The sequence below is a fragment of the Sus scrofa genome, chromosome 9, assembly GCF_000003025.6.
Source record: "Sus scrofa isolate TJ Tabasco breed Duroc chromosome 9, Sscrofa11.1, whole genome shotgun sequence".
Lineage (NCBI taxonomy): Eukaryota > Metazoa > Chordata > Mammalia > Artiodactyla > Suidae > Sus > Sus scrofa.
This window is the reverse complement of record NC_010451.4, coordinates 136,618,391-136,632,885: the sequence shown is the minus strand read 5'-3', so window position 1 is coordinate 136,632,885 and position 14,495 is coordinate 136,618,391. Positions and strand designations below refer to the sequence as shown.

Sequence of the window (14,495 nt, the reverse complement as noted above, 5' to 3'; positions counted from 1 at the left end):
AAAGTGTGTCTGAAGCACCTGAAGTGCCTCTTACGTGCACAGATTTTTCAGGGTCCTTTTCCTCCAGGGGAGGAACAGCCTGGAAAACTCCGGAGAGGCGCACGGGCGCCCTGGCTCGCCTGCCAGTGGCCCCGAGGGCCTGGTGCAGAAGCGTGTTCGCTGCCGCAGCTGGTTCTCTGGATCCGGGCAGTTGAACGGGTGCTGCCGACACAGGGGACCAGCTCCGTCCCGGGAGGGGCGCGCTGCTGAGAGGAGACAGTGAGAACATTCTGGCTCCCTGTTCCTTCTTTTCGGAGGGAACGGAACATGCACACGTCCTGCTGGCCCAGCAGCTGTGCTAGGATCTGCCTCTTCCGTGCTCGGCTTCGATGTGTACAAACTCCATCCAGTGGAAAGAAATCCCTGCGGCTTTCGTCTCTGAGCCTCGGTCTGGGAAGGGCTCTTGAGTAGATGAAACACGAAGAGAGATGCTGCTTTTCCCGGGGCAGCACCTGCCCGTCACGATGCCAGCGGCTGGGTTTACCTGCGAGGCTGTACCACTCAGGAGCCAAGTACCCACAGGAGAAGCTGCTGTCATCAGGCGTGTCCCCCTCTGAGCCTGACATTGAGATGCCCACTCCTGTCTGGGTCATTTGTTTGGGTAGAATTTTTGTGCACTTACCCAGAGCTTTTCCTGGGTGGGCTCTGTCAACAGTGGTAAAACCTCTTCCCCCTATGTCGCTGCCCCAGCTGGGGGCTCAGTAGGCGGCTGTGTGGCCTCCAGGGCTTTTGATTTGGGGCAATGGCGGTTGGGGTGCGGACGTCGGAGAGTGGACAGCACCCTTCCTGTGAGGGCTTTTGCCATCTGGGAACAGCAGGGCAGCTGACTTATCAGGGAGACTTGCGACCCACCTCGGGTCTCGCTGGTGTTTTTGATGGCATCGCCAGAGCGCTTGGCACAGCCTAGCTTCCCAAACTGCTTCTCCAGGCCCCCGTGACCCCGCTTTGACCTCTCATCTCCCTGTCCTGAGCCCCCCGCCCCAGCCCCCTGGCGTCACTCGTTCTCCCCGGGGACACGTGCTTCCTGGTGATTCTGCTGAACCCCTGCCTTCGTGGCCGCCCGGATTCTGCTTTCAAGACTCTGACAGGAAGTTCCCTGCTGAGGGAAAGTGCACGGTCCCTGGGGTCTCCGGCTGTGAAATGGACCACTGGTGCCCCCACCCCGGCCGTCCTGGAGGAAATCAGACCCCTCCACCCCCCCCGCCACAGTGGTCCGTCCTCTCAGCTGAGGTCTGTGTGGTCCTTGTCCCTGCTCTGTGTGTGGCCCTAGCCTCCTTGTCCCCGAGCCCCATCGTGCTGGCACCTTGGCCCAGTGTCAGCCAGTCCCCAGCCATCTCTGGGCCCCACCCCCCGGCTTCACCTCCCCTCAGGCCACCCCCCTGGGGCCACTGCTGCAGGGTCATTTGGTGTCACTCTGGCTTCAGCCCTCCCGGAAGGGCACCACTATTGTGATTGCAGGGTCCCTGCGTCCTTCCTCATCTCCTGAAGTTGTCCTGAGTGGTGACACCTTTGTAGTCTTTCCCGAGGGGACGTGAGCCCCAAGGGCAGGGCAGCCCCCTGTTCCCATCCTTCCATCTCCCCGGCGGGAGGGGGTCCCCCCGGTTTTCCGTGCATGTGCCAGGTGCCCCCCGCCCCCAGCCAGGATTGGAGCCTGGCCCCCGAGCCCCGTTTCTCAGACCCAGTCCTGCTGTCCTCCAGCACTTGCGCCTCCCTGATGTCCCCAGGCCTGGGAGCCAGCTCAGATGCTTGCCTTGGCCTCGCTGGTGAGCAGCAGAGGAGCCCCGGAAGCGTCCAGGAAAGGACAGTCTGGTGTTCCTTGCGGCCGAAACCCACGGGGAGCATCTTGCCGTCCCCGGGGCGTGTTGAGGTTTCTGGCATGTTTTACGGGCCTCTGGAGCTTCTTCCGGTGTCCAGGCAGGAGCGGGACCTGGGCCTCGCCTCCCGGGGGCCTCACATGGCTGTGGGGAAGGCTTGGTCCCCACAGGCGGCCACGGGCGGTCCCAGCGTGCTCTGGGCACCCTGTCCCTGTGCTGAAACCCGGGGTCGGGTTCCTCCCCAAGCCCCAGACGTGTGTTTCCAGCGCCGACTTGGCTCCTCTTGCGATGTCTCGGAGGCCCTGCACACTCAGCTCCCCCACCCAGGCCGGGCCCTTCCTCGGGTCCCAGGGGTGTCAGCTCAGCTTCCACCTGCTCACCGTGAGCCCCCAGCCTCCCCCACCTCTCCCGCCGTCCCCTCCGTGTCCGCGGGCTGCCGGGAGTGAAGGACCCGGGGCTGAGCCTGCCCCTCCCTGACCCAGCAGGTCCCTGGCCTCTGCCCGCTGTGTGGTCCCCACAGCACCCGGAGCTGAGCCTGTGGCGTCTTTCAGGCTGTGACTTCCTGTTTCAGGGTCGGAGCCAGAGTCCTCCCGGCCCCAAGGCCCCTCCGTCTCTGCTCCTTAGCTTGTCTGTCCCCCGACTCGAGTGACATGCTGGAGGCAGAGGTGCGATTCCACCTGCCTGGCACAGACGAGGCGCTCGGGATTCAGCCAGTGAGCTGGGTGATGGCGCTGCCGCCCCGCGCACCCCCACAGTGGACCTGAATCCCCTGGAGAGGCCTCGGCCGATCTAACAAAACCTGCAGGTGTATCTTCATTATTTATTTATTGTAAATACGAGCTTTGCATTGTAGGCTACATGCCAGGTCTAGAAGCCAGTCGATCCTAAGTGGGTTTGTATCGCTTTGTTTTGCCGAGACGCCAGGGGCCTTTCCCGACGGGGAGGGAAGCCTGCATGTCCACGCCTGGGAGGGGTGAAATGACGCTGACATTCTCAGGCGCGCGTCTCCTTTGCCGCCTGCTTTTAATTAGCGGCACTTACTCAGCACGTCTAGAGATGCCAGAGGTGGCTGACCTGGGAAGGGCGAGGGAGGGAGGGGGCCTGGCTGGGGCCCCAGAGGGGGGCAGCGCCCTGTGCTCAAGACCCAGGATGCCTTTGGGTCTTTATTCTGTTGATCCCAGAGCCGCCCCCTCCCGGGGGAGAAGAGGCCCGAGGCTGGCCCCCCGACAGGTGCTCCCACCAAAACCATCGCTCCCGCCCTTGTCCTGTCCTTCCAGAGAAGCGGCCCATTCAGGCAGAGCAGACACTTCGCAAACCACAGGCGCTGAAAACAGAATTAGGCGTAGGGACCACGGTGGCCATGACGAGCCGCCAGGTCATCTGTGCTCGACCGGGAGTCCAGGCAAAGGAAAACCAACTTATTTAAATCAGAGAAGTGATGAATGGCTCAGCGGGTTAAGGACCCAGTGTTGTCTGCGTGAGGATCCAGGTTCCATCCGTGGCCTTGCTCGGTGGGTTGAGAATCTGGTGTTGCCATAAGCTGCAGGTCACAGATGAGGCTTGGATCCTGCATTGCTGTGGCTGTGGCGCAGGCCTGCAGATGCAACTGTGATTCCACCCCTAGCCTGGGAACCTCCCTGTGCTGCAGGTGCCACCATTTAAAAAAAAGTGACGAATGCTCATGGTAAAACCAAAAGCGAAACCCCAACAGCACGAGACGGTCTGCAGCAAAAAGCGCAGTTCCCTTTTGCTCCTGGGTTCCTGGCTGTCGTCTCGTTCGAAGGTGACCGGTGTGGACGGACGCCGCCTGACCTGTCCAGAACCTGATGCATCCTCGCATGTCCCCCGAAAGCTTCAGGGTGCTCCAGCGTCCGGGGACCGTCGTTCCTTTAACCAGACCATCCTTGTGGTGGTGGTGGTTGGGCTGATTTTGTTTTTGTACGTTTTTTTAGCCGAACCCTCTTCTGATGAACAGGGTCATTGTTTGCAGTTTTTCCTTACTGTTAACTGAGCCGAATCGAACGTTCTTGTAATAGGTCTCTGGTCACTTAATGGTGGTCAGCCGAGTGGGTACAGCGATGATAGACAGATAGACAGACAGACAGATTGGTAATAGCTGATAGGGAAGGAGGTAGATGACAGGCAGATGGAGTCCCAGCACTGTAGTTGCGGCTTAAAGCCTTTGTGTGTTGGTTACTGTGGATGCGTGTGTATGAAGTTCACTTTTGTAGCTGTCGTCAGCTGTGTGCCCCATGCGGTGCAGTGTGGCGGCCCCGGGGCCCAGCTGATCCCTGTCTGAGGAGCGGAACAACCTGGGCGGGCGTCTCGTGTCCGCGCCCCGGCGAGGAAGCAGACTCCCAGCCGGTCCGTCCTTTCCATTGGCTGATCCGCAGCTTCGAGAAACTCTAGAAGGTGTTTACTGCGCCCGTCTGGGAGCAAAGGGACAGACCTAAGGGAGGTTCGCAGCAGGGCGTTTGCTTACCCATCGCCCTGGAAACCCTGGAGCCCCAGACCCCTGCGGCTGGAGCGGGGGTAAGACGCGCACTGTCAGTTTCAGGTACCTACTCTTTCTGGTGTTGCGCCTTCTGAGCTCGTGTTTTGTGGAAGCTTGTGCTGTCCTGGTTTTAGGGGGCTTGAGCCGGACTGCGGTCTTCAGATTAGATTTCTTCCCTGTGGATCCGTGAGCAGAATGAAAAGCCCTGCTTGTCCAGCAGACAGACAGACAGACAGAGCAGGCAGGTTGGGGGTCTGGCTGTCACCCTCGGCAAGGGGTTTGGTAGCGTTGGCTAATTTTAGTTCTGAACATGCAGCAAACGGGGAGGTTCCGTGGTGCCAGTGAACACATTCCACTTTGTAAGAGACTTCTCAGTAATTACTGTCGCTCACTGCTGAGAGGTATCGGTACTTTTGTAATTACGCCATCTCGCTAATGGGAGATGAGCTTGCCTTTCCCCAAAGAAGCTGTTCTGGGGGTATGAGGGTAATTAGGATAACTCCATGCCTAGCAGATGTATTTTGCAATTTGAGAGGGGAAATTTTATCTACAGAAACATATTCCTGACTCTCGTACTTGAATAAGAGGCATAGCTCTGAACATCAGCCCGGCCCTGGCATTTCGAGGGTGGCGCTGGCTGCCTGCGCTGTCCGGGCTGGAAGGAGGGTCTGAAGGTTGCCGTCCTTGCTTGAAATCTCTTGGCCTCTCGAGACTCTCTCTCAGCTCCTCGAATTTCAAGTTCTTCTCAACTTCTGTCACCTTCCCCCGTTTATCTTGTTCTTTCCACCCTTGCCCCCCCCCCCACCAGCAGCACCAGCTGGTGGGGCATGAGCAGGTGGGTGCTGACCGGGGTCTGCCCTTGCCGATGAGATGCTGCTGCTTCAGGCGCAGCCCCAGGCCCCTGCCCCCAAAGAACCCCAAGACCTGCCCGGCCCCGTCTCGGGCGGGACATCCGCTGAAGCCGGATGACAGTGAATATGTTACCAAGGTGGAGAGAAAGACCTTGCACTGGCCTGAGGGCGGACCTGGGGTGTTTGATGGGATTCACATTGAGCGGCTCTGACGGTGGCAAGAGGGAGGGAGAAGGTGGTGGCCGGGAGGTGCCACGTCACTGCCCTGTCTCTTGGTCGCATCGTGCAGCCCCCTCTGGGCAGGTGCAGCTGCACACCTGGGTGGGCCTGTTTCTGGGGCCTGACCTGTCAGCGTTTCCTTGCATTTCGGACGTTTTACTGCAGCCACCTGGTGCCTGGACAGCGAAGCCAGACTTCACGGAGAAGGGAGGGGGCCTCCCGGGGCGGACGGCAGCCGCACGAGGGCCCTGTCTCGTCACCTGTGACCTCTCCCTCTGCGGGGCATGAGACACTGGTGAGACGCCGAGTGAGGGAGGGGACGCGCAGGTCATCATTTTCCCTCGGTGTGTCTTTTGAACTTTGCCTCTGCAGTAGCTTCAGGCCCTAGAGAAGTTGCAGTAATAACACCAAGAACCTCTAGATTTGTTGCCTGGATCCCTACTGCTAGCAGGTCCCGTTTTTAAGTTTTACCGCTCCTGTCTGCACGAATCTAGACAGACAGGCACCCGTGTGTGAGGGTGAGGGTGACAGGTAGCGGAGCCCAGAGCAGGTATCAGAATGGGGCTGCGAGCTCTAATGAATGTGCCGGGGTCCACCCGCAGCCGTATTCGGAGTCCTCCTGGCACTGTGTGTGAGTTCGCTTTGTCCGGCTCAGGAGCCCTGGAGCACAGGGCGGCCTCTGCACTGGTTTTCAGTCTCTAATTTCCTCTCATGTGGGGTTCGTCCAGCCTCTGCCCAGCCTCTGTCATGTGTGCGGTTTGTAGGGAGTTTCCTTGGGACCCCATCAGGTTGTCCCTGGTGGGGTGACCCCAGGCGGCTGTGTCTTTCTCTGGGCAGGAGTTCAGGACGCTGGTGAAGATGGTTTGTCCAAATATCTCCAGTGGTGATATTTATGACTCATGTCTGCTGAGTCTCTCCATCGGAAAGCTAGTATTTTTCCCTTTGGAATTAAAAAGTAATTTGGGGGACATTCCCATCGTGGCTCAGCAGAAACGAATCTGACCAGCATCCATGAGGATGCGGGTTTGATCCCTGGCCTTGCTCAGTGGATTAAGGATCTGGCGTTGCCGTGAGCTGTGGTGTAGGTCACGGACGTGGCTTGGATCCCATGTTGCTGTGTCTGTGGTGTCGGCCGGCAGCTACAGCTTCGATTCAACACCTAGCCTGGGAACATCCATATTCCTCAGATGCAACCCTAAAAAAATGACCAAAGGAAAAAAAAAGTAATTTAGGGAGTTTCCTGGTGGCACATCGGGTGGAGGGCCTGGCACATTGTCACTGCTGTGGCTCTGGTCGATGCTGTGGTGCATGTTTGATCCCTGGCCCAGGAACTTCTGCATGCCTCAGGTGAGGCCAACAAATACTTTTCTAGAACAAAACACAGTTTAAAGGAAGATCACTTGAAACCACGTTCACATGCTTCTCTCCCGCCGGCTTCCGTCGCCTGGTTTTGTGGCGCGCTGATGCTGTCTGCTGATTCTGGGCCTGTCACGCGGCGTTCCTGAGTTGGCCTTGGGCTTTGAGGAGGAGCCCCTTCTCTCCCAGCTGCATGTGTACGTGTTTGTTTATTTGTCGTGAGGACACATCAATCATCTTATTCCGTGGCTTTGCAGTCGCCGTCGAAGCCCTTCCGGGCCGGCTCCCGGTTCCCGTGACACGTCCTCATCAGACCCCGACCTCGCATCCTAGCCCAAGGGCCCCCTGCCGGGCCCTCAGCGTCCTTGGCCATCAGGCCTGGGGAGTCCTTTCTTGGGGGCTGTCCTGTAACCTGGGGGCTGTTTAGCCTCTGCCACCAAAGGACAGGAGCACCCCCACCCCCACACCAACCCCGTCCACGCTGTAGCCCAGCCCTAGCAGGTGGGCAGGCCGTGATGGGGCCTCTTCTCTTGAGGACCCACTGCCTCTCACTGTAGGGAGAAGCTTTGAGCTTCTTAAAATACAAACCACGGAGGGGGCGTTTTCTTTACCAGATGTGAGGATTCGTACGAGAAAGGTGGGTTCGATTCTTCGAACAGATTAGGCAGGAAAAGTCTTCACACGTGCTGGCTTCTTCTGGCAACGCAAGACTGAAGGCGCCGAGGTGTAGTTAGGCTTTTTCTAGGAAGCGTCTGGAGCCCCCACAAAAGTCAAAGAGGGTGGGGGCCCCCCTTGGGCCCCTCGTCCAGCCCACGCAGTCATCAAGCCTTGCCCACTTCTAATACTGTTTTGACCTGAATTCCAGCCATCGTATCATTTCTAAGTATCTTAGTATGTTTATATAAAAGATGGTGACTTTTGGGGAGTTCCCGTCGTGGCGCAGTGGTTAACAAATCCGACTAAGAACCATGAGGTTGCAGGTTCGATCCCTGGCCTTGCTCAGTGGGTTTAGGATCCGGCGTTGCCATGAGCTGTGGTGTAGGTTGCACACGCGGCTCAGATCCTGAGTTGCTATGGCTCTGGCATAGGCTGGTGGCTACAGCTCCGATTCGACCCCTAGCCTGGGAACCTCCATATGCCACGAGAGCGGCCCAAGAAATGGCAAAAAGACAAAATAAATAAATCAATAAATAAAAGATGGTGACTCTTTTTTAACAGGACTGTTGATATCCCTGTGGCACCTAATTCCTTAAAACCTTTAGGAGGCATTTGGTATTCCAATAGGAATTGCATGGGCGCTGCACGTTTGCAACCCCGATGCCCCCAGTTCTGCTTGAAGGACATGGCCGCCCCGGGAAGGGCTTGGCTTCGGGGGTTTGCTCCCACCGGGGCCTCTGATCTTGGTGGAAAGGCCCAGCCTCGGGCTGCCCTGAAGGGATACCTGCTCACCAAATGCTGCCACCTGCCCCAGCCCCGGCAGAGCTGACGCTGCGCCCGGGTCAGCAGGCCTCACTGGGGTCATCTGGTTGACCCCTGCTCCGGGCAGCCCGTGCTATAGCCCGACCCCAGCAGGTGGACAGGCCCAGAGGCACTGGGGCCTCTTCTCCTGGGGACCCATGCCTCTCACTGTGGGCTTTGAGCTTCTTAAAATACAAGGCTCCTCGCTCCTTAGACCGGAAACGGTGTAAAGCTCCGTCGAGGTTGTGGAGCCGAGGCCCGAGATGAGCTTCCTGCCTTTTCCGGACTGACGCCTGGACGGAACCGGGGAGGGTGATCTTCAGGTACCGACCGCCCTCCGAGGGGAGGGGACAAGAGGCGTCGCTCCGAAATGGTCACTTTTGGAGCTTTTTCCTGTGACGGGGATGTCCATGCGTTTCTCGAGTGACACCTTCAGCCTTTGCGACAGCCCCTCCGTTTGGGGTTAAGCATGTTGGGGTCAGAGGGGTGGCTTGCTTGGGATTTTGAATCCAGGACTGGCAGGTGCCACAGCCCGCACCCGCCCTGTTGACCCGGGGTTCTCTTCGTGCTCGATGCATTTAGGCAGCTGGGGTGGGAGTGGGTGGGGGGCCGCACAGAGGTGGTGCTTTGTAAGTCTCGTGAAGTGGGGAGCCGGTGGTTCCCAGACGTTCAGGGGACGCGGCCCCAGGTCCACTGTGTTGCTTAAATTGCATTTTAAGCAAGAGCGAGGGTTCTGCCCAACGCGTGGCCGTCGTGGCCGTTCTCGGAAGCGTCTCCCTTAGAGATGCGCTACACCCAGCAGCTCAGCCTAAGGAAATAACGCGACCCCCGCACAGAGACTCGTGTGCAGAGGTTTGACAGGCCGCCCTGTGGTGACAGGGACCGTTGAGAAGCCACCTGATGGGCAGCACTGGGACAGCAGCCCCTTCAACACAACTGTGTGACGAAATCCTTCACAGGCACTGAAGCATCGAAGAAGCATAATGACCTGGTGGATGTTTACGATGTAACGAGAAGCTCCACAGCCTATTGCCAAACCGGGTGTGCCATCTGAGCCCAATCGTGTCCCTGTCGATGTGCCTATTTTTAAATACAAGTGCAGGAAAATGCTGGGCGGGCCCGCTCTGGATTGTATCAGCAAGTCTGGGAATTGTCAGTGACTGGCAAGTTTTTCCTTTGTCCCTTATGCACTTTCCAAATACGTTACTATGAAAACCTGGAAGAAAAAACTAATGTGTCTGTGCCCTCGAGCAGCTCAGGTTTGAACAGTGGATGTCCGTTTATAAATGGATATTTTTCAGTAGTGACCGCTACGGGGCTTCTTAGCTTGTGGCTGATTAAATCCACAAATACAGAAGGCTGACTGTATACTCAGATTAATCCTCACATTTGCCAAGGGTCCGCTGTACACGTGTGTGTATGCATGTGTTTGTGTGTGTGTGTGTGTGCGTGCACGCGTGTGTGTGTGTGTGTGTGTGAGAGAGAGAGCGAGAGAACTTCCACATTCTGTGGTCCTGCCCTCCTGACTTAGCCCATCCTGGAAGCCGCCGCCCTGTCCTTACAGGAAGAGAGGGGCACCCACAAGCCGCCTCCACCCGAATCAAGTCCTTCCCTCGACTTCTCAATCCGCCAGCCTTCACAGCTCTCGCATGTGTCATGGTGCAGGCTGGTGGACGGACAAGACACCTGTCGTATTTTGGGGTGCTCGTGGCAGAGACTTGCACCTCCCCCCCACCCCCGCGTGATCCCAACAGCCCACCTGTAATACCAGGTCCTAGAAGCTAGAGGGAGCCTTGCAGACGACGACATTGGGGTGCCGGGTGGAAGGAGGGTCTGAAGAGGCACCAGCAAGACACTGCTGCACCGGGAGAGCCAGATGAAGCTGCCTGTGCCCCAGGAGGAGGAGAAGCAGGTGTGGTGGGAGTGTGGTCAGTGACTCCCACGGCTGGCTCCCCACCCCCCCGCCCGCCCACCACCATGGGACGACAGGCAAACAGCAGAAACTGGGGAACGAGCCTGGCAGGGCCCCTGGAGCTGCACAGAGGAAGAAGTGCAAAGCCACGTTCCTGCGGCAGCACAGGGCCTCCGCTGACCCCCAGCAGCCCCGCAGCCAGACGCTGCTGTGCCCATGTGCTCGTGCCCATGCTGAGGCCCAGAGAACTGCCGAGAACCTTGGCTCAGCTCCACGGAGTTGGCCCCCTCTTGGCCCTTGGATCACAGCCTGGTTTCTCCTGCAGTGTTTACCCCTGTGTTTAGAGAAGGCACCCAGAGTTACCGAAAAGCCTAGTTTCCATCCTCGCTTTGAAAAATGCATTCAGACAGGACCCAGAGAGCTTTTGAACTGAGAAGTTGTACGGTGATGAAGCGCTGAGACAAAGCTGCCGGAGCGCCCTGGCTCAGACTCCGCGGGCTCTCCAGGATTCTCTGCAGGCTTGGGGCCCGTCTGCTCTCCCAGCCCAGGCACCCAGAGGCCACTATTCCCCCAGGGACCGCCTGCCCCACTGACAGCCCGGGGCAAAGAGCTGAGAGCATTTTACCTACTGTCTTATGGGTTGATCTCAGCCCAAGTGAGGAATCTATGGAATTCCCACAAGATCCCAAGCCCGCAAGACCGCGGCAGGGAGGGCCCAGTGACTGAAGCAGGAGTGAGGGTGGCAGCAGGGTCGGGACCCCCACCATCTGTTGGGGACCACGAGACAAGAAGCCAGGATCCCGAGTGCAGGGTGAGGCCATGGAGATGATGGCACCTCCACCCTAATTGTTCTTTACGCCTTCCTTCCAGTTTGCAGGGAGCTTGTGCTTCTCTCTGCACGAAGCGGAAAATCGACAGGGGAGCTCCCGGAGGGATGGAGCCTCCCCTTAACTGCTTCGAGGCTTTAGGACAGGCTGCGGTGCCAAGCCAGCCAGAGGGCTGGGTAGCCTGGCAGAGCCTTCCTGCCCCCACTGACTCTGAGAGGCTCTCAGGCTGCCGAGATTACCATGGCCCCTTTAGTATTACTGCTTTATTTTTTAAAATCACTTTCTTAATTTCCTTTGTGGTGGGGAAACGGAAATTGCGGATTCAGCGGTTGGCCTTTCCTGTTCCCGCTGCATCTTCGCTGTCATGAGGCTGCTTTCTCGGCACTGCAGACCCGAGGGGGTCGTGGCATCAGGGCCCTGGGCCCACCCCCGCCCCTGGTGTCTCGGGCCTTCAGCGGAAGCCTGCCTTGTCCCCAGCTCCTTGGCCTGTCCGAGCGCAGCGGGGGTTGGGGGGGCAGGCAGGCACAGGTGGCTGGGAGCTTTCCAGGGGAGGCTCCCATTAGCCCTTGCCAAGCTGACACCGTAGGCTAGTGCTGCTGTCCAACCCCTTTTACAGACCAGGAGAGTGAGGCCAGAGGTGGGGTCGCTCAGCCTGTCCCCACAAGCTAGTGGGTGCTGAGGCCAGATTGCAGGGGGTCTGACTCTAGAGCAGTTCAGCAGAAGCCCCACCCGGCCAAGGCGGGTCACAGATGATAGGGCCACAGAGTCAGGAAGTGGCTGGGCCTGGCTGGCACCGCGGGGTCTGCACGCCGAGCCCCCACCATCCCGGCAGGACCCACGTCTGTGTGTTCCCTGGACACTTCCCCCGGAGGCACTGGTGCCCTCGGTGGAGATGGGCTCCTGGCTGAGCTGTGTGTTGCTGGGTGGAGGGAGAAGCATCTGCGTCCCGCCCTCGAAAGCTGCTCTCGCGTCTCACGCGGGAACCTTGGTCTGGACCCCGCCTCCTTCAGCCGAGGCCCCCTGCCCTGAAGGCTGAGATAGAGAAGCCTGATTTGCCCCCAGAGCGAGCCCCAAAGCGCCCAGGGCTGACAGAAGGGGTTGCGGACCCAGTGCAAAGTGCTCCTTTGGCAGCTGTGGGCTTTGGAGGCGCGCAGAGGCTTTATGTGTCCGTAACAGATGTGGGCTCTGCAGCCCCTCCGTGCCCCCAGTTCGAGGTGGCTCGTGTGCTTGGCGGCGTTCTTGGTTTTCTGTCTTGGGGTTGGTTTCACCTGCGGTCCGCCGGCCCTGGTGAGGTTGGGAGGCAGCTGGGCAGCTCTGCGCCAGAGGCAGCGAGGGCAGTGCGCGATGCGGGGTCCTGTCCCAGGAGCCTGTGTCCCTCTGTGTCCCTGTCCCAGGCCTGCAGCCCGGGCCCCGCTTCCCCCACCCCCACCCCCACCCCCAGCAGGTCCTGCCAGCTGGCGGCTCTGGGAGTCTGAAAGCCGGGGACATGGCCGTGTGACAAAGCACATCTTAGATTTTAATACTCGCTCACACTATATATAGCCCTCTGGGGCCTGGCCTCGGGGCAACAGAGAAGCGAGGAGAGCGTTTAACGCAAAGTGCAGCGGGGCCGAGAAGAAGGTTTAAAACTGGTGCCACAGCTGACGGGGGGGCAGGCAAAGGCCCGGAGAGGCGGGAGGTGCACTCGCGTGTAACTTCGGCCTCCTAGAGAAGGGGGTGTCCCTGTCATCGCGGATAAGCTCGCTTAGCAGCTGGGGAAGGAAGGAGAATGGGGGACCCGCAGGCGCGGGAAGCTGCGCTGGCGCACGCGTAGGAGACGCGTGGGTAACACCGTCCCCATGTGTGGAAGGAATTGTGTGAATTCGTGTGTATTTTCCACATTCGTTCTTCTTTTATATTAAAGGCATTTGTTCTTACAGAGTTTTTATCTAGAGGCCATGGGGTTTGTTTTCAGACTCAGTCGTGTCCGCTGAACCTGAAGATTCAGGGTTTTGGAGCCGTAGACCTGTCACCGAGTGAAACACAAACTCCGGAAAAGACAGGGGGGGGGTTTGAAGGTGGATGTGGGTCGGAAGCAGGTCCCTCAGTCCTGATCCAGCCCGGGGGGGGGGGCGCCGACTAGGAGGTGACGTGCTGGGCAGGAGCGGTGACCCTGCCCCCCGGAGAGCTCTGTTCCCGGGCCGCGCCTGCCTTCCCGCCAGCTGCGTGAGCTCTGAGTCAGCTGGGGACAGTCTTTGTGGGAAGGTGCCACCCTTGTGGGACCACATCCCAGCACCTCGCCCTCTCCTGCCAGACACCTCGCTGTGGAAATAAACACTCAAAACCACCAGGAAAAGGACAGAGAGCACGCTGGAGCCAGGCCTTGGGACCAGCTGACACTCGGGCCACAGGTGCACCAGCTCCCAAGTTGCACGTGGCAGCAGGTTGCAGGGCTGCAGGATTCTAGGAGGTTTGGCAGAGGCCGAGTGCAGAGAACACACGTGCTCAGGCTGAGCGTCCTGCTCCTGGTTCGCTGCCCCGGGAGAAAGCGAGCCCGGATTCTTCTGGAGTATCGGTCTGAGCCGCGTGTTGTGGTCATGCTGTCATCACCTCCTCCCGGGGCAGGAGCGCCGGTGGGGAAGGATTGCATCAGGCCCGGGCCGGGGCCTGATTGGTCCCCAGCGGCTGGGTTCCCTGCGGAGCCGAGTAGGAACGTCCCCACTGCCCAGACCGCCTGCCCGCCAGGGTCCGTCCCCACCGCGGCCGTCTGGAGGGGGCCCTGCCTGCCCGGGACAGTTGGGAGAGGCTGGGGACAAACTCCCCTTCGAGAGGCAGTCCCGGTTTAAAATGCCGACTTGCTCCTCTGACTGCCTTTTCCGAGCTGTTGAGGTAAGATTTTTTTTAGGCCTCTCACGTTCCCCTAAAGGCTGCAGCCCCGTTGCTTTTGTGGCTGGGCAGGGGGGTTTGGGGTCCTCTGGATTTCGGCTTGGCCAGCATCCCCTGGCCTGGGTGCTGCTCGTAGGGGACGGCTTTGAGCAGTACGGGGGAGATGGAGCCTGCGTGTCATTTCGAAGGGGAAGTGGCCAGAGAATGTCGTGACTGCCCTTACTCTGCCCTTCTTCTGCGTGTTTTGTGCTTCGGCAAAGTCACATCGCCTTCCTAAGCCCCAGTGAACACGAGGTGGGGGGGGGCAGGAGGGGGCAGTGGGTACACTGGGGACCTAGGAAGAGAGACCTGCTGGACAAAGTTGGGATTTCTGCAGGCTTCAGTTGCTTTGTTTCTACAGTTGGTTCACCTGCAAAGCACCCAATCCCAAAACCGCCAGCAGGACTTCCCAAGACAGGCTATGGAGAAGCAGCCCACACCCCAGCTGGCCAGTGTCCCCGAGATACCCTGACCCTGGGCAGTGTAGTAATCCCGCCTGCTCTGGGCGGGGGTGCGGATGGGCGTGTCCTCAGACCCACGGCCTTCGGGTCGCCTGCTGCCTGGAAGCACAGTTATGCATGTGTGGGAGCCCTGCTGCCTATGCTTGTTTCTGTTTTCTTT

General features: G+C 59.1%; 1 protein-coding gene across 13 annotated transcripts in view; it reads left to right on the top strand.

Moving 5' to 3' along the window:
• GRB10 (growth factor receptor bound protein 10) overlaps window positions 1-14,495 on the top strand; it is a 162,190-nt gene that overhangs the window by 109,667 nt on the left and 38,028 nt on the right. Inside the window, exon 1 of one of the 13 annotated variants that reach the window (XM_021101964.1) lies at window positions 9,756-13,838. Within the exon in view, the coding sequence (XP_020957623.1) occupies window positions 13,797-13,838 (42 nt within the window). The 5' untranslated portion in view covers window positions 9,756-13,796. 13 annotated transcript variants of the gene reach the window in all.